General features: G+C 49.6%; 6 protein-coding genes across 6 annotated transcripts; 2 read left to right on the forward strand and 4 right to left on the reverse strand.

Annotated features, from left to right (window-relative positions):
* Nucleotides 1-1635: 1635 nt before the first annotated feature.
* On the forward strand, nucleotides 1636-2931 carry PFICI_02916 (uncharacterized protein; the record flags this gene model as incomplete). Its single annotated transcript, XM_007831497.1, has 3 exons — nucleotides 1636-1787; nucleotides 1898-2642; nucleotides 2719-2931. 3 exons carry the CDS (start codon nucleotides 1636-1638, stop codon nucleotides 2929-2931), a joined length of 1110 nt encoding a protein of 369 aa, XP_007829688.1.
* Nucleotides 2932-3924: 993 nt separating this feature from the next.
* On the reverse strand, nucleotides 3925-4763 carry PFICI_02917 (Sorting nexin-3; the record flags this gene model as incomplete). Its single annotated transcript, XM_007831498.1, has 3 exons — nucleotides 3925-3953; nucleotides 4059-4380; nucleotides 4617-4763. 3 exons carry the CDS (start codon nucleotides 4761-4763, stop codon nucleotides 3925-3927), a joined length of 498 nt encoding a protein of 165 aa, XP_007829689.1.
* A 1808-nt stretch (nucleotides 4764-6571) lies between these two features.
* Nucleotides 6572-9358, reverse strand: PFICI_02918 (uncharacterized protein; the record flags this gene model as incomplete). The annotated part of the gene is made up of 5 exons (XM_007831499.1): nucleotides 6572-6910; nucleotides 6991-7401; nucleotides 7463-7876; nucleotides 7942-8895; nucleotides 8957-9358. 5 exons carry the CDS (start codon nucleotides 9356-9358, stop codon nucleotides 6572-6574), a joined length of 2520 nt encoding a protein of 839 aa, XP_007829690.1.
* Nucleotides 9359-12806: 3448 nt separating this feature from the next.
* PFICI_02919 (Actin-related protein 2/3 complex subunit 4) lies at nucleotides 12807-13561 on the reverse strand (the record flags this gene model as incomplete). Its single annotated transcript, XM_007831500.1, has 5 exons — nucleotides 12807-12815; nucleotides 12867-12911; nucleotides 12976-13101; nucleotides 13235-13489; nucleotides 13559-13561. The coding sequence occupies 5 exons, from the start codon at nucleotides 13559-13561 to the stop codon at nucleotides 12807-12809; spliced, it is 438 nt and encodes a 145-aa protein (XP_007829691.1).
* Nucleotides 13562-14349: 788 nt separating this feature from the next.
* On the forward strand, nucleotides 14350-16102 carry PFICI_02920 (uncharacterized protein; the record flags this gene model as incomplete). The annotated part of the gene is made up of 2 exons (XM_007831501.1): nucleotides 14350-14365; nucleotides 14430-16102. The coding sequence occupies 2 exons, from the start codon at nucleotides 14350-14352 to the stop codon at nucleotides 16100-16102; spliced, it is 1689 nt and encodes a 562-aa protein (XP_007829692.1).
* An 867-nt stretch (nucleotides 16103-16969) lies between these two features.
* On the reverse strand, nucleotides 16970-19710 carry PFICI_02921 (uncharacterized protein; the record flags this gene model as incomplete). The annotated part of the gene is made up of 8 exons (XM_007831502.1): nucleotides 16970-17674; nucleotides 17748-18062; nucleotides 18121-18314; nucleotides 18367-18457; nucleotides 18524-18653; nucleotides 18719-19198; nucleotides 19255-19408; nucleotides 19572-19710. The coding sequence occupies 8 exons, from the start codon at nucleotides 19708-19710 to the stop codon at nucleotides 16970-16972; spliced, it is 2208 nt and encodes a 735-aa protein (XP_007829693.1).
* Nucleotides 19711-22707: the final 2997 nt, after the last annotated feature.

Here is a 22707-nt window from a genome sequence, read left to right on the forward strand (position 1 = left end):
TATCTTGATGATCTGATATCATCTCGTCCAGAATCATGATGTGAGGCGGCCGCTGAAGTAGACGCTATACCCACGCCTCCTGGTAGGTGCTCGACAGCAAGGCAGAAACACTGGGAGCTTTTAAGCAGGGCTGTCCTCATAGTTATGAGCGACTATTGGGGGTCTGAGGATGGGCTATCGAAAATCCTCAGAGACCATATGTGGAACGTCTTTCAATGCAGGCGTTGTGTCCATCACTGCGATACAAGGGACGGGTTGAACTCGAGGTCACTCCATGACGTGGCAGGTATTTTGACATTTCAAAGCAAAGTAGAAGGCCACATTTTGCCGCAAGTGACGTTTTCCTGGGTCTGCAACATCTCTCTCTCTCGCTCGTTGATGCTGTCAGTGCCGCCTTACAATATTGTTCGCGTGGCCTCAGGGCGCAATGTCACTAACTTTGTGGAACATATCAATCTGCTAGGCGATATATTGAATTCATTTTCTGAGTTTCCATAGCGTTGGCCAGCTAAAGGCATTGATACCCCTCTTTACTACCATGAGTGTTCTCAGAGCAACAGCATTTGAGTTGGCACACTCACAAGTCGGGTATTCGAAGTCATCAGTAAGATGATCGATAGACGAACTGCTGGTATGGTGGATAGGCTTTCAACTCACCATTGAATGGAAATCAAATGGTATCCAGCAACAAGAAGGCAGCTGGAGTAGAAGCCAAAGGCCCGGTGACTGGCCAGGGGTTATAATTTAAAGATCCTGAAGCTATCACAGCAAACTGCTTCATTAGCCATATGATGATGGGTCGTGAAACAATTCAGTAATGTCTGTTGTTTGGTCGACATTGCGCGATCCCATCACATTTCAATGTCTTGGGGATTTTCTTGCTCTTTCCCTATAATCTATTTCCAATTGTTCTTTGAATGTGGATTGGAAATGGATAATTGCAGTCACTACTAAATAAATCAAGTTACAAGAGTACTGGTAGCGCCAGAGTAATAAATAACAAAGACGAAAAAAAAAAAAAAACAAAAAAAAAAAAACACCATGGTGAAATTAGCATATGATTCATCACGGGAAGAAGAAGCACAGATCTATTCCATGGAGAAATTGATGAGGTTATTCACAAAAAATTGCACAAGATGTTTATGCACAAAGCCGGATTTGGCTGCTTGGCTCCCGTCCCGGACACGGCCCCACATTAAATTCGTTAATTGGCACACACGCAGCTGCCAGCCAAGTCAGTCGACGCGGACCCATGCCATCATAGCGGCGCGCCGGGTCATTGAAGAAAAAAAAAGTTTCGATACTGGCTGGCTTCTCAACCATCGAATGGAGGACCCCTAGATTCTTCTTGCGAATACTAATCATCGAGCTCGAGATTGCCATTTCCATTCGATTTTCACCGGTCGCCGACTACTGAGACGCACAACAGTCTTTTTTTATTTATTGCTAGACCCGCACCGCAAGAAAGAAGCCCTTCTCACAAGACACAAGATACCCGACCAAGCCCTTCACTGCGACATACACGTATGGGCTGCAGATAAGACAACAAACACCGAGCTTTGATAAACACCTTGTCTTGCGACTGCGACTTATCTGGCTGGTCTGGACGGTTCAGTCCCCCCAGAAGTTCTCAAGATGGCGTCCTCCAATGAGCACCGCGAAGGTCTCTCGATAGCATCGAAGCAAGACCCATTGCCACAATCCCGCGAGCTTGGTGCTGTCATGCCAGCGCCGACAGCCAAGGCATCACCATTCGCAAAATCATGGCCACACTTGGTAGCAGGAGGGTATGTGCTGAGTTTTATTCCCTTGCTTGGATATCCAATCCCCTTTGAGAATCCATTGATTATTGGTCGCATTCAAGACAGCCAGTGCTAACCATTCGGGTCACCAACAGCATCGGAGGCACAACGGCAGCCGTCCTGACCGCCCCTCTCGACGTTCTCAAGACTCGTCTCCAATCCGATTTTTACCAGGCGCAGCTGCGCGCCACGCGCGAGGCCCTGGGCCACCAACGGCTCGGACCCTTGCGCTCCATCACCTACCACACGGCTGAGACGGTGCAGATCCTGCGCGACGTGCACCGGCTCGAGGGCACGCGGGCGCTCTTCAAGGGCCTGGGACCGAATCTAGTGGGCGTGGTACCGGCGCGCGCCATCAACTTTTACGTCTACGGCACGGGCAAGCGGGCCTACTCGGCGTGGACGGGCCTCGACGCCACCAACCCCGTGGTGCACTTGACGAGCGCCGTGACGGCGGGCATCGTGACGGGCACGGCGACCAACCCCATCTGGCTGGTCAAGACGCGGTTGCAGCTCGACAAGAATAACGCCGAGCGCCGCGGCGATGTCTCGACCCGCCGCTATCGCAACAGCTGGGACTGTATCCGTCAGGTCATGCGCAATGAAGGACCTACGGGCTTCTTCAAGGGCCTCAGTGCCAGCTACCTTGGTGTCTCTGAGAGTACGCTGCAGTGGGTACTGTACGAGGAGATCAAGTCCAAGCTCAAGCTACGCGAGGAGAGGCTGGTCCAGAGTGGTCGCGAGAGGACGTGGTGGGATCACACGGTCGCGTGGACGGGCAACTTTATGGGAGCTGGTGCCGCCAAGGGATTGGCTTCGGTTTTGACATATCCCCATGAGGTGAGTTTCGTCATGTCCCTTTGTGGCTGAAGTTAGAATGGAGCAGTATGGCTGACATGGCATTTCTTAAAAATAGGTCGCAAGAACACGATTAAGACAAGCACCAATGGCCGACGGCAAGCCAAAGTACTCTGGCCTCGTCCACTGCTTCAAGTTGGTCTGGAAGGAAGAGGGCTTCATTGGCCTGTACGGTGGCCTGACTCCTCACCTCATGAGAACCATTCCCTCGGCCGCCATCATGTTTGGCATGTACGAGGGCATCCTAAAGCTTTTCAACACAAAGGCCTAAGTGTCTTGGAATCGATCGATGACAACCACTATCTACCAAACACATTTTGTCGATCCTGGCATCATTGGACATTTTCTTCCATCAGCTAAGAAAGATCACACGGCATTCCTCCCTGTACTATATCTCGACTTTTCCACCCAAACAGCAAGCACATTCCCTTTACGCATCGAGAGGCCGATCTCGTTTAGCGTTTCCTTGGGGACATTTGTTTCTTCTCAGCATATAAACTCCCGTCTCTCTCCCCCATTTTGTACTACAACAAAACTACATTTGTATCAACACAGGCGCATGGCAATAGATAAAAAGAGACGGGGGGGACGACACGGATGGTCATGAAACTACTCAACTTCTAATCTTGGCATACAACGGCGTTTTGAGGGGTCAACGGCAGCAGCAAAAAAGAATCACATTCAAGGGGACCAGGCATCATTTCTTGGGAGTGAGCATATTGCAGTACAGCTCTCCCTTCGGTCTTATGTAGGAGTATGACACGCGATGGGGGTATATAGTGCATCTCTACACTCCACGCAATCTAAAGTCACGCTCGAGCTAGTCCCGAGGCTGGACTGGACTCATAGCGGACAGCTCACGAGCAGTGTATATTTTGTGTACACAATAGAGCAAGAAGAAGAAGAAAATTCAATTGAACATGGCTATGACGCCGGAAAACAAAAAGGACACGAGAATACCATGCATCGAAAAGCACAAAAGACAGCCTAGGAGAGAATCGCTGTCCCTCTTTGGTTTCGTGACCCATCATCCATCATTATCAGGCCCCTTTTCCCCATCTTGACCAGTCAATAGCAAACCAGGACCACCTGTCTGTTGTCGTTGTTCATTCATGTTGGCTCATACAGTAGACACGCTCTCCCAGTCTCCCTTGGTGGTCTGCATACCACTCAGCTGGGCTGCCGGCGAGTGCGATCTCGGGGGTTTCTTGCGCAGCTTTCGTGTTGCGCGGCCGCTGGTGGACCATGAGTCGAATAAGCGCAGTCACCAAGCGTTACGATCCCAGTTTGGGTCTATCCACAGAGATACAAAACCGTTAGTCATCTGGAAAGTAGGCGTTTTCCCTCCTCAAACCCCCAACCCCTTCTTCAATATTGGGAAATGTGTGGAAAACTCACCCTGAACAAAAGCAGCCAGGACCTTGCTGCCCGTCTGCAAGAGGGGATGTCCCACGACAATCTTGAGGAACTTTTCCAGACCCTGGCGGCGGTTCTCAATCACGTCGTCGCTGAAGCGGTTGGTAAAGACCTTGCCGGGCAGGGGCGGGATGGTGACGCGGGCGCTCTCGCGCTCGAGTATGTCGCGAAAGTACTCAAAGTCGCTGTAGCGGCGGCGCACCGTCGATTGCCGCAGCTTGAACGAGGGGATGTTGGTCCGGCAGAGGATCTCATAGTCCGTATACATGTTGCGGCCCATGCCGTGGGTTCGCGGGTTGCGCACCTAAGAAGAGCGCGGTCTTGTTAGCATTGTGTTTTTTTTTTCCTTCTCTTCTCCTCCTTTGTATGCTTGAATTTTTTTTTTTTCGCGCGGCGCATTGAGTGGCATGACCGCCATGTCCTGATAGACACCTCCCATGTATTCCCTAAATCTCGGCCTCGTTTTCGTTTTTCTTGTTTGACAAGTAATCTCTGGGACCGCGTGCTTGCGCTTTGGGGGTGCATGGATGTATATCTTACCTCGATCTCGAGAAAGTTCTCGGGCGGGCCGTAGATCTCCTCAAACGACTGCTGCCGTGTGTCGGGCATAGACTGGATAATGGGTCGCGACATGCTGGCCATACCCCGCGGCGATGCCGGCGACTGTGGTGTTTGTTGTGAAGTCATGGTGGCGCAAAGGAAAGAAAGGAAAGAAAAAAAACAAGGAGGAGAGGTCGGAGAGGTGATGCCCGTTTTCGCGCGGTTGGCGGCGCCGTGAATTGCTATCGGAGGATGGTGGGGTTCTCGACCGGGTGGGTTTGGAGGGGCTTTGAGTCGGCGCTGATGACAGGAGTTGTGGCTGAATTTTTGGGTTCCTGGCTCTTGTCGCCTGGTATATTATTTGTCGCGTACAGATCCTCTTTTTCTGTCTCTGGTCGCGTGAGAGGTCTCAACTGGGATTGTTTTGTGTTGCTGGAGGGGGACCCTTGGAACTTTATGAGTGATGGATGAGAGCTTTTGGGCGGTGGTCTGTCTCTGCTTGTTCGGTTGCGCAAGAAGTGGGTTAAACTATTTGTTTGGCCCCGTCCAGAGCCAGATTGATTACACTAGAGGTACCTACGGAATACCTAGTACGTAACTAGGTTTGTACGTACGCATAAGAGTTAAAAGATGCAAGTCCCCGCGAAAAGTTGGTTGACACTGAGGGGAAGAATAGGATGGATCGCTAAGAAATATTGACAAAAGTCGACATTATTCATTTAGAAAGGTTAGATCGTCACGATTCATGCATATCAGGGGACTTCTTTCGGTCTCCTCACAAACGTTTATACACGCTTCACTTTTTGTCTCGATTGCTTCGTACGAGAGTTATTCACTCTCAAAAACATTCATTCACTTCACACATTCAAATCAATGAATAATGGAACTCAGTGAAAGCAAATCTATTACTGATTGCTGTGGCCAAATTCTGCCAAATGCTTCCCAATCCAGGGGCCGGGGACCGCCGATAGCTATGCAAAGATGCGTACCAGACTGTTCTTCTCCCAAAGACGACACTCCTTTCCTCTTGAACAAGCTCGCAAACCATGGAAAAACAAGGCATTTCCCCCCTTTCCGCCTAAAGAAACCGCAAATTCATAGAGAGCATCGTAGGTCAGAGACTTACGGGAGCAAGCGTCATGCTGCTAGCTCGCTCTTCTTTCCTCACCCCGGTAACCACGCGTCAACAATCTCATGCATGGAATACCCGTCCATCATCCTCCTCCTCCTCCTCCTCCTCTTATCCTTCTCTTTCTCTCATCCTTCTCCTGGTCTCGTCCATCCTCTGTCCAATCTATTGTCGTCCATGTTTTCGTCCATTTCCCACCACTGCGAATCCAAAGCTGTCTCGTAACAGCTGATATCCATCAGAGCCTTGCTACTCTGTCTTGTGCTCCTCATCATTGCTGTGCAGGCCCAGATTTCCCGTTTCGTGTACTTGGGTACTATCCGGCCTCACACTCAACGTTGCAATGTTGCCAACCCCAAAGTCGTTCTGAATGACCAAAGTGTCATCAGAAGACAGTGAAAGCCGAAAGTCGAAAGAAGGTGTATCGTAAAAGAAAAAGTGAAAAGAAGTAATGCCAGCGCGAAATTAGTGAAGAGAAAGTGTGTGCGAACCAGTTCTCCTCAGTACATGCCAAAGTGGGCAATATCAGGCATCGCAATGACGGCGAGGCAAAGACAAAAAGGCAACAAGATTGTGATGCCTTGTCAAATGAAAAACAGGCCGGTAAGATCGCAACGAAAACAAAGAAAAAAAGAACATGGCAATCTCTCCGAAAGAATAGTCGGTGATTTGTCGTTGTCTGCTGATTGCCACCATGTTTGCACATGTGTGTGTGTAAGACTTGGTCGACTGACGTGCAAACAAGATCGTCGATAGGTTTGACGCCCTTTCAGTCAACAACAGCGTGCGACTGATAGACAGACACGATGCAGGATGAACCCAAATCTTACTCCATCAGCAAATTGGTAATCTGACGACTGCTATAACCATTGTGCGGACTATAGTTGTGGCAGGCATCAATGCCACTGGAGAAGCTGTTGCCATTCTGCTGGGCATTCTGCAGAAAGCGGCGAATGATGCGATCCATGGCGCCCCATTCGAGATTGGCGGCGTGATGCAGCGTCATTTCGTCAAAGGCGGGACCCGTGGGATAGTTGATCTCGCGCCAAAAGTAACCGAAATAGGGGTCGGTCTGCTCGGCGAGCTCGGCGAGCTGGACCTTGACATTGATGGGTTCGTTCTGAACGGCTCGAGTGCTCTCAACGCGCAAGACATGAATGTAGAACTGTTGCCATGGTCGTATTAGTGAGTGATTCTTTGATCATGGACGTGAAAAACAAGACGATGGGGGTTCGAAAGACTTACTTCAAGCAGGTCCAAGGGCGTGCCCGGCTTGGGACTAAGTGAATACAAATGAGTCCAAGACTCGGCCCAGCGCGGCAGGTTGTAGCGGCGCTTGTCGGCCTCCTCCATGCCCACTATGAGAGCCATGCTATCTTTCTGAACAATGGTGAAGCCCGGGCACTTCATGATTGCATCGATGAAGCGCTGCCAAAGCTGTTCCGTAAGCCGCTCAAAGCCAGGGCGGCGGGGAGCATACGGATAGAAATGAGACGTCAACTCATCGAGCAAGGTGCACATGAGGTTCTGGCAGGACTCAAATATGTAATGCTGCTGGTGGATGGTGATGAACTTGGTCATGTACCATGGCATCTTCTTCAGAGTCGAGATCATGGCCTCGATGAAGCGCTCCGGGCAGTCGCGCGAAAACGGAGTCTGGTGGGTACGCTTATTAGTACACTGACCCCGATATAGATGTTTTTGGATCAAAACTTACACGTCCGTAACATTCAAAGTGTCGACTGAGCTGCAGGTTCTCCTCCTCGCTGGTGAAGCATTTGAAGTTGTCAATGGGATAAGGAGAATCCGTGCGAATCATTGGGTGCGATCCCTGCCAGGTGACACCATGAGCCACAGGGAAAATGTCGCTCATCAAGGCAGCCTGGTTGGAGAACTCGACCTTGACGATACGACTGCCAATACGAGGAGGTCGGTTATGGGCAATGTTCTCCTGGATACGTTCCAGGGCCCTGAGAGCATCGGCCGGGGTCTCAAACTCGGCATAAGCATCGAGCGTCTTGGCTGTAACCTTTTCGAGAATGATATGAATGGGCTCTTCGTTATCGTTCAAAAGACGCATGGCACGTCCAAAGATGGCAATGATTTCATTGCGGCTAACACTGAAGGGACACTGCACAAGTCATTAGTGGACGGTGGACAGGGGACAAAGAAGACTATTTATGTCTCTTGACTTACGTTTGTGATCTTGAGGACACCAGCCTCCTTGCGCTTGTTAGTATAGAGACTGCTGTTCTCGACAAAGGGGAACATGCGCGGCTCCAGCATAACGTTAGCTAGGGTCTGAGTGTCATAGCTGAGTAGCTCGTCGAGTGCCTCTGAGCGACCACCAACATCCTGCTGAGCGGGAGTCTGGACGGGAGCCTGAACGGCCATCTGAGGAGCCACAATCAACTGGCATTTTTGAGGGTGGCCCCGGGGTCTAGGAGTCACTTCTCGGTCGACCTCTGGTACAGACATGAGCGCTCTGGGTGCCACGCGAGATCGAGGGCCCACTGCTGTCTGAGTTCGACGGTGGTTCACAACATGGTTCTTGTTGCCGAAAGGACCATCATTGACATTCGACTGCATCTGTTGAGGAGCATTGTTCTGCAAGGCCATTTGAGAACGCTCAATATTACTCTGCAAGGCTTCATGCATACGCTGAATGTAATCAATCTGATCTTGAATGTTCTGAGCCATGTCGGCCGGGTTGGCATTGGCATCCCAGGCATCATTGTCGTAGGATTGTTCCTGATGACCATAAATGAAGCCCATGCCTCCCTGATAGACGGTGCCTTCGGTTGTGTCGGTGGTAGTCATGCTCAACTCGCCGATGGAGGGCTCGGTGCGGGATGAACGAAGAGTATTGCGATGCAGCACTGGCGGTACAGCTTGCTGAACCGTGGCAGGACCCCAGCGAGATTGAGCAACACCAGTACCAACAGTTTGAGGCTGAGTATGGGTGTCGCTGGTCGAGGCTTCGTTGATGAAACCATCTGTAAAAGTCTGGCTTCGAGAAAGATTTGCACCCATGCTCAGCTCGGACTCCCCGTCGAAAAACTCGGGCTTGGACTTGCGAATCATTTCCAACAGTTCGTTGGTACCAAGAGGCTTGTCAAGCGTGGTGGGCTGACCAGGAGTCTGGGGAGTCTTTAATCAGTTTCGGTACATTGATCGGGTCACGTAGATATAGGAAAATAAAAATACTTACCATTGTGTTGGTAGTGGTCTGGTCTGCCTGAGGATTGGATAGCAAGGCCTTGGGCTCGTTGTGGCTATTGGCAGGGACGACATTCTTGCCCTTGATATCCGCCGAAAGAGGGGATTTGGCTTTTTGGACAATGCGACTGATGATTGAGGCAGGTCGGAGGGGAGCGCCTCCAGTATCCGTATCACTGGAATCGGAATCCTCAGTGGTCTGCAATTTGTTGGCCTTGGTAGTCGTCTGTCCAAAGCGCGACATGGAGGAACTCGCAGAGGTAGACGAGTGGATTGGAGCACCGCCGCCCAAGTTGTTGTTCACGAAGGGTGTAGTAGGCTGGTTGGTGTTATTGCGAGGGCCTCGACCGCGCCAGGGAGCGTGGAGCTCACGCTTCCCGCGACCAGGAAACATGATGTTGCTTTGCTGTTTGTGTTACAGCGTCGATTGGACTGAACTGCAGAGATGCGTTGTTGTTAGCTTGCCAGTATGACAAGGCTGTGCTTGAATAGTGAATGTGATCGGCGATCTTGTGAGTCCAGAGAAGATTGGAATTGTAGTGTCGATTGGTTGAGAATGTGAATGCGGGATTGATGAGTTCAAGGGGAGTCAAAGGTCAAGTTGTGATAGAGGTTAAGGGATAAGCAGACTTGAGGAAAGTTGAAATGCAGAACAATGTGACAACTGTGAACTGGGTAAAAGGAAAGAAGACAGAGCTGGAAACAGCGTTACCAGTCTGATAGCGACTCTGACTATTTGCCAAATCGTTGAAAGAACACGAGCAGCGTCTCGACGTAGGGAAAGAACACAATATAGTTAGGTAGAGAACGTCCACGAAGAAAATAAGCGTAAATCAAGTGTTTACGACCAAGTCGCAAAAACGTCCATGTAGAAGTTGAACCAGGCAGTGTACATGGGATCGCGAGGCCTAAAAGTCTGCATAGGATCACCAAATTCCGGTATCTGGTGATGCTGAAGTGAAGTATGGGCAGTGTGAGGATGATTGAGGTTTATTCTATGACCCAAGAAAGAGTCGATGATTCAACAATAAATCATATATGGCTTTATGATTCAAGTCCAAACCAAGAACGATTGGATTAAATGATTGGGGGATAAACGTGAAACCATGACAAATGGTGCGCACTATTGACAATTCGCCCAAGAGGCAAGAATGACGATAGGAGCAGGCGCTCACGGGTTCATGGGTCGGTAGATGTGAAGCGACGAGAACGAAGAATTGAGGAAAAGACTCTTCGACTTACAGTGGCTTTATGCTGTCTAAGTAGTTCCGTTTCAAGGTCGACTTTCTGGGACACGGTAATTAGTATCGCGGATCAAGACTTATGTGAAAATGAAGTGATTGAATCAAAAGCAGATCGTAAAGATCCAGGCAAGTGTAATGATTAATGGATGTGTGATGGGAGGAAGAACCAAATCCCCAAGGTTCTCTGATGAAGACAGCTCGTGGTGAGTTGGTGGGGGACGGAGAGCTAGCTGGCTTGAAGGTCTCGACACTTGAACAATGGCGATCGGAGAAGGAGATTGTCGTGTGGGAGTGCAAAGGAAGACTGGGGGTTCTTTGCAAAGGCAAGCCCGCTGTCGGCGCAGATGTGAAGGGGATGTTTGACTGGTGACTCGTGAAATTGGGCAGGAACGGCGACAGCAGAAGTCTTCAACAGCGTTTTTTTGTCTTGTGTGATTGTTTTTACTTTGACAGAGACAAGTTATTGGCGACTTACCGTTTCTTGAAGTATCTTGGAAGTCGTAGGAGTTTGTTGCTTTTGGTTTCTTCGAGTTCTGATGGTGTAGAAGGATTAGAAATGGGTTGTTGGTGTTGACTGGAGAGTAGAAAGAGCTGTCCGACTGAAAAGAATTGAATGGTTCCAGTACAAATAGAGATCAGGGAAAGAGGTCGTCCACTGGAGGTGGGTTGGGAAGAGCGAGAAGGCAACCAAGCACGTTTGACGCGTTGTGAATAGGGGCAACTCCGAGCCCAGTCGCTTTGGGATGTATAGAACAGTAGGAAGTTAAGGTCACTTACTGGAGATTGTGGATGGCTGGTGCCTTGGAGATAGAAGAATCAGCGTGATGATAACTTCAGAAGTGTGCTTGGGGGAACTTGTGGCTAGACAATGGTGATTTATCTGGCCTGTGGTTGCTGTGGTCAACAAATAGCTGGTTGCTCGGCCAGACTTTGGAGTTGGGCCACGAAAAAGCTGACAGCCAGGCCAAGCAACAATAATCTTGTGGGAGAAATCTGCAAACGCGAGGGCAAGCTACAACAAGAGATTTTTCAGCACCATATTACTTGCTCCAGTCTGTCAATCGCGATGCCTGCCCCAGTTCTGTGCAGTAGAAACGGAAATCGTTTTTTGTCGTTGCAAGACTCAATATAAATCGTGGATAGTGTTGATAGTTAAGTCCATATTATAGATCTTGATGATAATCAGAATGAGAATTGTCATATTCAGAAATAGAGAATCAAGATCACATTGCTCAGGAGTTTACTAAGCCAAGTTAATGTGTATCTTTGCAAACACGCATCGTCAGCCTTTACATCAGCTCCTACAGTGACCAATTGCACCAGAGCAGGTTCAACCCTCTCTATCTTTACGGTATGGGATTACACAACAGTGTGGTATGGAATCATTTGGCTGTGGATGCATCGTGATACTGGCCTAGTTTTTTGCTAAATGGCCATGCAATTAGATGGAACCAATTCGAGAAATAGTAGAACTCAAGGCATTGCAAGTGACTTTGATAAAGAATTATGGAATCAACACAGCCGGTTGGCATAAGACGATTGGCCTACCGGTGGAAGGAAGATAGATCTGAATTGAGCGTATTATCAGCAACCACCTCCAAGGTCATCCGGCTTAGGTCGTCTGGCTCAGTGGTTAATTTTATTACTGGGAACGCTGGCTTTGTGAAAATGGCGAATCAATGTTTACCTGTTCTGTTATGATGCTTATCAGGACATCGTCCACGGTGTGCATGTTTCTTGGCTTACAGCTCGAGCATTGCTTTGGAAAGTAAACTGTTATTTTCCCCCCCTTCAAACACACATGGTGATATTATCATGTGTCTTTTCACGATACTGCGACCATCAATACTGCCGAGATGCTTGAAAGGATTATGACTCCAGAGCCAATGAGAGGTGCTCTCAGAGCTAGTCTTAGATTTGTATTGACACACAAGACACAGACGGTTTGCGTGAGTTACTATGATCATCAGTCTAGTCAATAATAATCTGGAGTCACCTATCCAGTTCGCACAAGCAAAAGTTCAACATACAATATGTCAACATGCTATTTGGACAATAGAGAGTAGCATGTCTGACTCTGATTTCCAGACTCCCACACGAGCAAGAGTAGCAATTACATGACCAATGGTGCATTTGACCAATAGTCCGCATGATGTAGTATAAAACACATGGAACTGAAACCAGGTGCCACTACATTAGTAAAAGGTCCATCCTTGCCGTACTATATCATCGAGGAGAAAGGCAACCCTCATTGGTTATTGGTTCAGGATATAGAATCGCCCGAATAGGCTGGGTTTGTATAACGACGAGTGCTTCGCGCAGAATGTTAGTAAGGCAGCTCTCGATATGGGCATATATCAGCTATAATTCGCCAAGTCTCACTCGTGTGCAATTTTGTGGTCCTCAGCATGAAGAATCGATTTATTTTTGTGTTCATGAAAGGGTCACCGAGCTTGCAATGGCAAATATCTACATCTTCCATGCAGATCGCCAATTCAATCGCAATGTCAATTTTTTTCATGTCATTCCGAACGCCGGATATTGTCAGCCTGCCTATGTTCTGCTCATAAAGTGTGCCCAACAAGTGTTTGTAGTAATTTAGTCGAACTACAGATGAATTAGCAATGCGCCACGGACAAGTGTTCACAGAAAACTTACAGGTGTCAGGAAAGACTCGGCCACGAATCTTGCTCTTGCGTTTAGCTGCAGATATGTTAGCAGCTGCCGAGATTGTTGTTGTTGTTGTTACCCGAGTCGGAAGGCTTACGAATAGTTTCATCTCGGAAATTTCCTTGTCGACCTCCTCCATGAACTGAATAATAAAGTCCACTAGCTTGTGCTTCAACATCTCCTCGGTATGGAAGTTGGTGATGAGGAAGGAGATGTCGTATCCCTGGAATCAGTCAGCCCTTGCCGCATTCCTCCAAAGCCAAAGTGTCTGGGCAGCAACATGCCTTGATGGGCTTCCTCCTGAGGATAAAGAATGCCTCTGCTCTTTGCGTCAAGAAACGGGTGAACTTGTGGACCAGGATGTTCTCAATTTCGTCTGCCTGCTTGATCTTGATGCTTATCCGCACACTGTTGACGCTGGGCTCGATGAGCACTCTCTCGTTTTCGTTTCGCGCGATAACCAGTGGGTTCAAGAGGACTTCGGGGGAGGTCTGAGCCTCAATCTCGGGGACATTGTGACGTTCCGATGTCTGCGATGCGAAGTTGCACAGGCAGAGAGCGGCCGTGAGACTGCTCCGCACGCACTGGAGGTAGGGGCGGAGGGATTGCGACTGGACGAGCAGAGTTAGCAGGTGCAAGTCGGCCGTCGACCGCGATGCAAGGCCCTTTGGATTGCTTACCATTGTTCGAGTGGATGTTCCCGTCAAGACGGCGAGGATTGGACTTCTCCTATCGTCTATCCCAAAGGTCTGGAGTGCAGGTAGGTTTAGGTACGTAGTCGACTACCTATACGGAGAACGTGGGGTGAAGCAGCCAGTAGCCCAGTCAATCAGTCAGTTGCAGCCCACTCGTGCTGGGCGCTGGGACAAGCGACGACGTCGATGGTGGGGCGGAAGCCCCTTAGGTGAGCACCCCTGTTGCTTGTTGCTCGCCATGTTGCTGGCCTGGGCTGGGGACTGGATAGTGGAGAGGCACCTACCAAACCACTAAGTGAGGCGTCGCTATTACTGTGTGTCTACTGAAGAGCTGAGCTTGTGCCACAGAAGACATGTTTGCGTACCAGGCAGCTTGTGGCTGACTTCTCAAGTAAAGAGCCCTTACGTAACCAATAACTAGCATACTGAAAAAGTAGGTAGCTGTTAATTGCATACCCGTCTCAAGAAGATCCCCCAATTGCCCGCCAACCCGCCTAAGCTGTCTGCCGACCTCCCCACCACGGACACCTTGAGGCCAATCATAACCCCACCCCGCCACTGCATCATTGCTTGGATGCATATGGAATCTGCTGGCTAAGGTAGAAGGTACCCCGGAGTCTACGTACGTTCAAGACTGCCTGCTTGCTCAGCAGTATCAAAACAATTTCTACATCCCTCCTTCTCCTCCACTCGAGACTCTTGTCCTCCGAGTCGCTAGCTTTCACCGACATCAGAACGAGAGGATTGCGCCAGCTCGTGGAGCGACCATAGTAAAGATGCCATCCGTACCGAGTAAGCCTTGAAACCATCCCTATCTTCCACAGCAAGCCACTTCCAATTGCTGACATTCCTCAAGTCGTGATCAAGCATTCCGGCCAGAAGTACAATGTTGAAGTCGACCTCGAATCCAACGGAGAGACCTTGAAGTATCAGCTCTACAGCTTGACCGGCGTCGAGCCTGCACGTCAGAAGGTGCTAGTAAAGGGTGGACCGTTGAAGGATGACGCCGACATGAGCAAGCTCGGCTTCAAGTCCGGCCAGACCATCATGATGATGGGCACGCCGGGCGAGGGCCCTCACGTTCTGGAGCGTCCCAAGCAGCCTGTCAAGTTCGCCGAGGACATGACTGACGCCGAGCTCGCCCAACAAGAGGGCGCCACGCCCGCTGGGCTTCAGAACCTTGGCAATACTTGCTATCTCAACTCCACCCTCCAGACACTGCGAGCCATTCCCGAACTGCAGAATGCCCTCGTCAAGTATGAGCCCGCCCCAGCAAACTCACTCACTGGTGAACTCCCCCAGCTGGACCTGACGAGACAGCTCCGCGATCTTTGGAAGTACATGAATGAGACACAGGAGGCCGTCGTTCCCCATGCATTCCTCAGCGCTCTACGAACTGCCTACCCGCAATTCGCCGAGCGCTCTAGGACTGGGGCAGGATTTGCGCAGCAGGATGCCGAAGAAGCTTGGACCCAGATCATAAGTTCAGCCCGGTCCAAGCTTAAGCTGTCCGAGCCTTCAGCGTCTGAAGCATCCTTCATTGACAGGTACATGTCGGGACAGTTCTCCAGCAAGCTCGAATGTGATGATCCCGCCGCCAAGGAGGCTGGCGAGGAACCAGTTCGGACCAAGGACTCATTCCTCAAGCTCAACTGCCACATTGACAGCAACACAAATCATCTTTCAGACGGTATCAGGAATGGATTGGTTGAGAAGATTGAGAAGAAGTCTGAGGCTCTAGGAAGAGAAGCTTCGTATACTAGAACGTCGGAGATCTCGCGGTTGCCAAAGTACTTGACAGTGCACTTTGTCCGTTTCTTCTGGAAGCGCGAGACCCAGAAGAAGGCCAAGATTATGCGCAAGGTTACTTTCCCCCACGAGCTTGATGTCGTCGAGTTCTGCGAGGAGCCTCTGAGGAAGATGATTGTCCCAGTCAGAGACAAGGTGCGCGAGATTCGCAAGGACGAGGAGGATATCGAGCGCTCCCGCAAGCGCCGCAAGAAGAACAACGGCGAGCCCGCTCTCGAGGATATCCCAGGCGGCATGGGCGCCAAGCTCGACAAGAAGGATGCTCAAGTTGATAAGAAGGACGAGAAGAAGACCTCGGGAGATGGTGATGTTGAGATGACGGAGAATTTCAAGACAGACGCCGAGGTCGATGCTGAAAAGGACGCTGCTCTACTCGCAGCCAAGAAGGAGTTGAATGCCCTGATTCATCCTGACCTGGCAAAGGATGACGGAGCCAACCAGTCTGGCCTCTACGAGCTCCGCGGCGTCGTCACTCACCAGGGTGCCAGCGCAGACAGTGGTCACTACACAGCCTATGTCAAGAAGCAGGGTTCGGTCGACCCCAAGACGGGCAAGAAGAAGGAGGAGGACGGCAATTGGTGGTGGTTCAATGATGACAAGGTCTCCGAGGTCACGCCCGACAAGATTGAAGCTCTTGCTGGTGGTGGCGAGTCGCACTCGGCTTTGATTCTTCTGTACAAGGCGATCCCGCTCCCTACTGCTGAAGGCGTTGTCGAGTAAGGTTTGTTACGATGACGGGCATGTTCATGAGTATGGCGTTTAAGGTTTCGTGGGTGAGGAATACAGACGAAGAAATGATAGACGTGCATTCTACCGAAAGAGCACAGAATAAAGTGTTTTACGAGGACCTTCGTTTCTGTGCCTTTAGTGACTGGATTTTCTCTATCATTGACTTGTGATGCCAACCTGACTCAGCAGTCTTTACAAAGTTGGTGCATGATTTCCTGGATACTTTGCCAATTTTTAGACCATTGATACGAAATTTGATAGCTTTGAGGTCATCCTCGACAGTAGACCACTAGTATGGCGATGTTTCTTTGCTCACGTCCAGCTGATCTTCACCCAAAATTGTACATTCCTAAGTAGGCAGCTGTTGTTGAAGGAGCGAGACTGGGTTACGACTTATGATTACAGTTAGCTCAGAATTCACATTCATACCGCATTCTCAAGAAAGCTTGGAGACAAAGCTTGGCAAGCCTGGTCTTTATTAGTCTGAATTTTGACTGCCTGGGCTCACAGAAATATGCATGATAAGTGACGGACTCGGGGACAAAAGGTATTTACTATGTAGTTATCTCCTCTCTATGGACCCTCCCTTCTTCTTCTTTTTTCTTTTTTTCCTTCTTTTCTTTTCTTTTTACCATCCTCAAGGTCATCATTCATCATTCATCAGTCCACTTCGTGAGTATGGGGTATCAATACGCCCAAAAACATAATTCAAGCCTCTTGCGGCCGACCAGCATGACCTTTGCAACGGCCCTCTGTGCAGTGAAACCAGCCAAATCTTAGAACCACGGTAACAAACGATGGACGGGGAATTCGGACGAGACATTCACCAATCTGGCTCCTCGCCATATCAGATGCAAATTAAGCGTCATTGCCACCTCCCTCACGACGAGCGTTGCGACCGCGAGTGTTGCTGCCGTTGGCAATACGGGTAGGAGTGTCGGGCTGATCATCATCCTCTCCGCCAGCCTCAGTACCAGCGACATTGCCAGCATTGGCTTGAGTATTGGCCTCATTGGCCAAGTGGGCCAAGGCATAGGGGGCGTACTGAGGATCAGCTAGGTAAGGCGACATCCACGAATACTGCGAAGCGTAGAGTGCGTAAGGGCTCATGGCGTTGGCAGCAGCCATGTGGGCAAGAGGGGTGGCCATCTGAGGACTCATCGGGTGACCCATTAGGCCGTGAGGAGCGTACTGGCCAGGCATCGGAGGGCTGGCCGGGTTGTAAGCAGTGGCGTTCTGACCGTGCTCGGTCATGGGGTAGGGAGACGTGGTGTAATTGTTTCCGGTGCCCAGGGTAGGGCTGGACCAATCATAGCGGCCAGTAGCAGTGTTGGCGACAGTGGCTGTGTCAGGGCCTGCAAGGCGGCGAGGAGCATCAGCCGAGCGGAGGGGAGTCTCGGGGGACTCGAGAGCATTGTAGAAACGGCCTTGTCCGCGCTCGTAGCTAGGGCTCTGATAAGTTCGACCTCGAGCGGCACTGAAGCGCTGGGTGCCACGAATGTTGGCATCTCTGCAGACCTTTCGCTCTACGCGAACATTGTAGCCGAAGAGCTGGTGACCCTTCTGGGAAATCAAAGCAAGTCAGCACGACAGACCAGAAGCACAAAGAGGGAAAGTATGTGACTTGGGTACTTACGAGGCCATCAACAGCGGTGGCAGCCATGTCAGGTCGTCCGAATTCGACGAAAGCAAAGGTCGTAGGAGTGCGACCATCACCACGAGGCTCTCGACTGACCAGCTGAATATCAGCAACATCACCAAACTCACTCAGAACAGTCTGGAGGCGCTGTTCAAGGAGAGGATAGCCATAAGGTAGGTCTCCGATGAAGATAGAGCGACGATCAACCTCATATCTCTGTAGCCAAAGCTCGGCTGGGTCGAGCTTGGTGACCTGAGTACCCTTCTGCTCATCGAAAGGAATGACTCGATAACGAGAGTGGTGACGGAAAGCCTACAAACAATATTAATCTCAATGAAGTATTGACTAGGGCAATAGAGAATCAACTTACACTTTGAAGCTCCTTGGTAGGGTCAAACTTCTTGAGCTTGACAAGGACGGAGCGACTCATACCCTGCTGGGCCTGGATATCAGGCGGCAACATCTCGCACTTCTCCAAGGGATAGAAGCCACGATCAGCGAGAGCATCGCGTGCCTCCTCGACTTCAAGGTTGTCGCCATTAGTGCGATGCATAATATAAGTTCCTGATCATGGTTAGCATCAACATTACCGAATCAGGAATATCTTGGAACTCACGGTTGGCGCGAACAGGCTCAGTGCGACAGGCACGACCAAAGATCATTCTACCCTTACCCTTGGCCATGGCAACCTTGGCATCGGCCTCCGACTATTAGAAAATTTTAGTGTTTGCTCACGTTTCTTAGATATTGACTTCGTTTTGAGTGATTCTTACAGTAAACTGGCAAAAGGCGAAGGGCATATTGCGAGCATCGCGGCGAATCTTGACGAATACAGTGCCATACTCGCTGAAGGAGCGAGTGACCTCTGCCTCGAGATGAACATCATCAACACCCTCAGGCAAGCTAAGTACCCCGTTAGTAAGACTTTGTTTAGAGAAGTTCAAACATTTCATTTATGAATGACTTACTTTGCGACAAAGACGCAAGCGCCAGGCGAGTAGAAAGCCTGGGCATCAACACCACCAACCTGATGGCGAGAGTCGGAGGCCATCAAACTACCCGAAGATCGTGAAGCAGGCAGCATCTGAGCAGAAGCACTACGAGTAACCGAACCCAAGTCGCGAGGCTCGGGACTTCCAAGCATTGCGCCGCTGGTGAAGTTACGGCGCAAGGTAGAACCAGGAGCGGGTTGCATATCGCCATCATCGTCACCGGTGGTGGCGACCATGTCGTGGTCAGAACTAACATGATGACGAGCATTGTCCGGAAGGCCAAGGTGAAGGCCAGCAGCATCATGATAACCCTGAGTAGAATCCAGGCCCTCGGTGTCGGAATTGCCAAAGACATCTCCATCCGTGGGAGCATTACCAAGCTGGAAGCTAGAGCCAGTCTGGTTCATCTGATCTTGAGCCTCATCGCGGGATCCACGGAGGTGGGGAGGGAGATAACTTGGGGGAAAATATTGATTAGAAGAGAGCTGGAATGAAGATGGGAAGCAACCTACGTGGCGCTAGAGTTATGGCCGATGGTCAAGGCGGGAACACTGCTGGTAAGAGCTGCAACGCCACGAGTAGTCTTGGGCGTGTCCTCGGCAGTACAGATAGATGCATCTTCAGTCGGAGCAACAGAGGGTCCTCCACTGTGAAGAGGGGCGCCGCCTAATACAAAAACTCAGTCAGATATTGCAAACCACGGACGAGTTGACGCAAAATTAGTATGGCCCAGAGATGGAAACGTCGGGCTGAGATGAACAAAGAGATGAAAACAGGATTGAATCTGCCACTGATGAAGATGCGTGATGAAGAGATAGGCTTGACTTACCTCCCTCGCTGTCGGAGGAGCTAGACATATTGCTGGGCGAGGTGAGATTGCCTCGCAGGGCGGTTGCACGCTCAGCGTTGCGACGAGCGGCAGCGGAGGCGCTGGTAGCACGACCGGTGAAGCGGAAGGACTCTTCCATTGCTGATGTTGTGCTGCTAGTATACGAGGTAGGTTGCTGATGGGAGTTGTATTCTAGTTGGTGATGATTAGTATCAGGAAGCGAGTCAAGTCTTGATGCAACGAAAAGAATCGAAAAGTGATTGCTGTCGAAACACCAAAGGTTGATGGTTTGTGGGATGGAGAAGAGAAGAAAAAAAAAAGAGGAAAGCTCCACGATTGGTAAATATTGATCGCCTGTAATAGGTATTCTAGGGGGCTCCACGTTGAAAAGGCCAGCTAGAGGTAAAACTTGGATTGTTGGCAGTGATGAGATTGTTCAGAACAAGAATGGCCTCAGAAGTGGTTGGGCAGCCTCTTTGCCAGCAGGGCCCCGGTTTTGCAGTGACGTGGGTCAACAACAATCTGGATGGCCTCAAACAAGGGTGTGCTATTGTTTCTGGGTCGTTTGAGAGCAGATGGTGTTGTACTTGTTTTAGTGCGACCGAGAAAGAAAGATGACGATCCGTGAGTCCAATCAGATATGGGTAGAGAAGAGCAATTATTAGGCTCAGGTTGTTCGAGGGGACACCAGTGAGCAAGCGGATACTATGGCCGTCGTCGTGGTGGTGATGGTGGTGGTGGTTGTCGGCGTCCTTGTCAAATTGGAGGCGATCTACCTCGAACGGAATGATCTCAAGCCTCTGATGAGTATAGAAGATTCCCATGCAAGGAAGTGTGCAGTATCACCACATCTTCGAGTGTAGAGGCCGCTCATTTGTGTACCATGCTCACAAATGGAGTAAATGACAAATTATAACCGTGAAAACAAAAGAAAATTAACTCACCAAAGAAATTCCGAAATGATCCTCCCATTTGCTTTAGAGACAAGCCTTGGGGGGTAGTGACCTAGCGTCTTGTGCTTGGAGAGCCTTCAAAGTTCTCTCATGTGAAGGAGTCGCAAAGATCGGATCCAAGAGCTTGATCCAGTTGAACTGCGGCGAGACGGGTGCTCCTGTCTAAATTTCGTCCGATCAAGATGAATCAAGCGGGATTTGATATCCAAAGGTATCGAATATCCACTTGGTCTTCTCAAGAAAACGGGCGAAAGGGCAATGTTTCTAGCAAGAAACTGGCGCCGAGTTGCTTGTTGTGTTCACAGTTGTGTCACAGCTCCAGCTCCTGTGTTCAGGCTATGAACTGCAGAGAGAACAGGGCTTTGTTGTAGAGGTCTTCTCGAAGATATTACTTGTCACAGAAACTTGTCCTGCCTGAGAAAACCCGGTAGCGCTGTGCCTCATTAGCGTTGTCATTGACAAATTACAAACAGTCACCGGAACTCTTTCCACCAAGAATGAAATCTCGTGGAGGAACAGTCCAGTACCAAGGGGATGATCGAAGGGTGTATGTAGCCACAGAGGTTGCTCACCTGAAAGGGGGACGGCCTTGTCTGACGTTGCTCAGGAAGATGGACCTTAGTCGGATGGGAAGAATTCGTCACTGGTTTGGACAGACTATAGCTGCACAGGGCAAGCTTTTGAAAATTATTTCCTTGCCAACGCAGTGGAAGCGCGTTTTGATGGTTGAGCAGTGTGGAAGGCACAGTATCTGCCGTTGGAGGTGATATGGTTCCTATTTTGCCGTTAAGTGTTTGTCCCGCTAAGCCCGTGAATAAGGAATTGAATAGTTGTGGGATAAAAATGTGCCACTGAGATCATCCAGTAAAATACAAGGTATGTTGACAGGTCTTGATGCTGTTAGGTCTTGGTACCTTTGGTCGTTGTGGTGCGCAATGACTGAGCCAGTCACTGAAGCAGGAAGGCTGGGAGAAAAAAAGAAAAAAAAAGAGAAAAAAGGCTTCCAAAGCGCCCTGTATCTGAAAATTTGAAGAGGTCCCTGCTCCAATGATTGCCGTGATTAGCTTGAAAGATTGATGCGAATGAACCAAGTACTGGTGGTCTAGAGAGATCGGAAGACTTGCGCCGACCAGTAGAACAGTGAACAAATGCACAAACGAATGACTGAATCAAGTACAAAAACGATGGTGTAATGACAGATTCGGTGCACCTGCGTCAAAAGGCTTGAAAAATGACGCTTGTAAATACGTCGATAGATACCTGGTGATTATCCTGACAGAAATGGGAAGATTGTTTGGTTCAGAGCAAGGCGAAAGGCTGCAGCGGACGTGGATTTGTCTTCTGGCCAATGAAAACACGTGGAGCTGAGCTTAAAGGGAGCCTTTTGCAAACGACACATGGGGTTTCAAAGTTACGGTGGGTGACTGCCAATTGTATTTTTTTTTTCCCCCTTATCAAAGGTCACAAGACTGGGCAAGAACCCCGGGATTGGTGGTCCGCGTGGACCTGTGCAGCCGCTGGCCGTTTCAAGCCCACGCAGCCTCCAGATATGGGCAGCTGTAATCATTCTTTGCTTTCTTGTTAGAAGTTCTTTCAATATGTATATGAAAAAGTAGTGACAAGACTGCATGCAGCTGAATTACAAAGCAGGCCGCGAGGTGGTGGGAGACTAATAAAATTAAAATGATTGTTCGTCTCTTGACGAGTGAAGTGGACCAGTACACATTCAATTCAACATGGTATGCAATCTCAACGTGATAGAGTCCATATCGTTCCCATGGGGTAGAACTTGCATGGCAGCCTAAAACTTTACGCTGTTGTCCAAGATCATCCATAACATGACTTGGCGTCAAGGGGAACGTCCCAATCTGCCCAAGACGTAGAAGAGAAAACAAAAAGGTAACTTTAAGAGGTAACTTTAAAGACACGTTATATTACATTCAACTCACTAATTCATAAAGTAGCTATAGATCATCTTGTACATGCCTAGATCCTGATGTTGTCAGGGAAGCTGAGGATTGAACAGGTGCAGGCTCGAGTAGGGACCTGGATTAATCATGAATATGTATGAAATAATAAGTAGCAAAAGTATTCCTTTGCCCCTTTCTCTTCGCTTTGGTGTATATGGGTTTTAAATTTATTCAATTCGCCATCTCTTTCACTAGTGGTGATCTTTATTGGAG

The sequence above is a fragment of the Pestalotiopsis fici genome (assembly GCF_000516985.1).
Source record: "Pestalotiopsis fici W106-1 unplaced genomic scaffold PFICI_Scf_2, whole genome shotgun sequence".
Lineage (NCBI taxonomy): Eukaryota > Fungi > Ascomycota > Sordariomycetes > Amphisphaeriales > Sporocadaceae > Pestalotiopsis > Pestalotiopsis fici.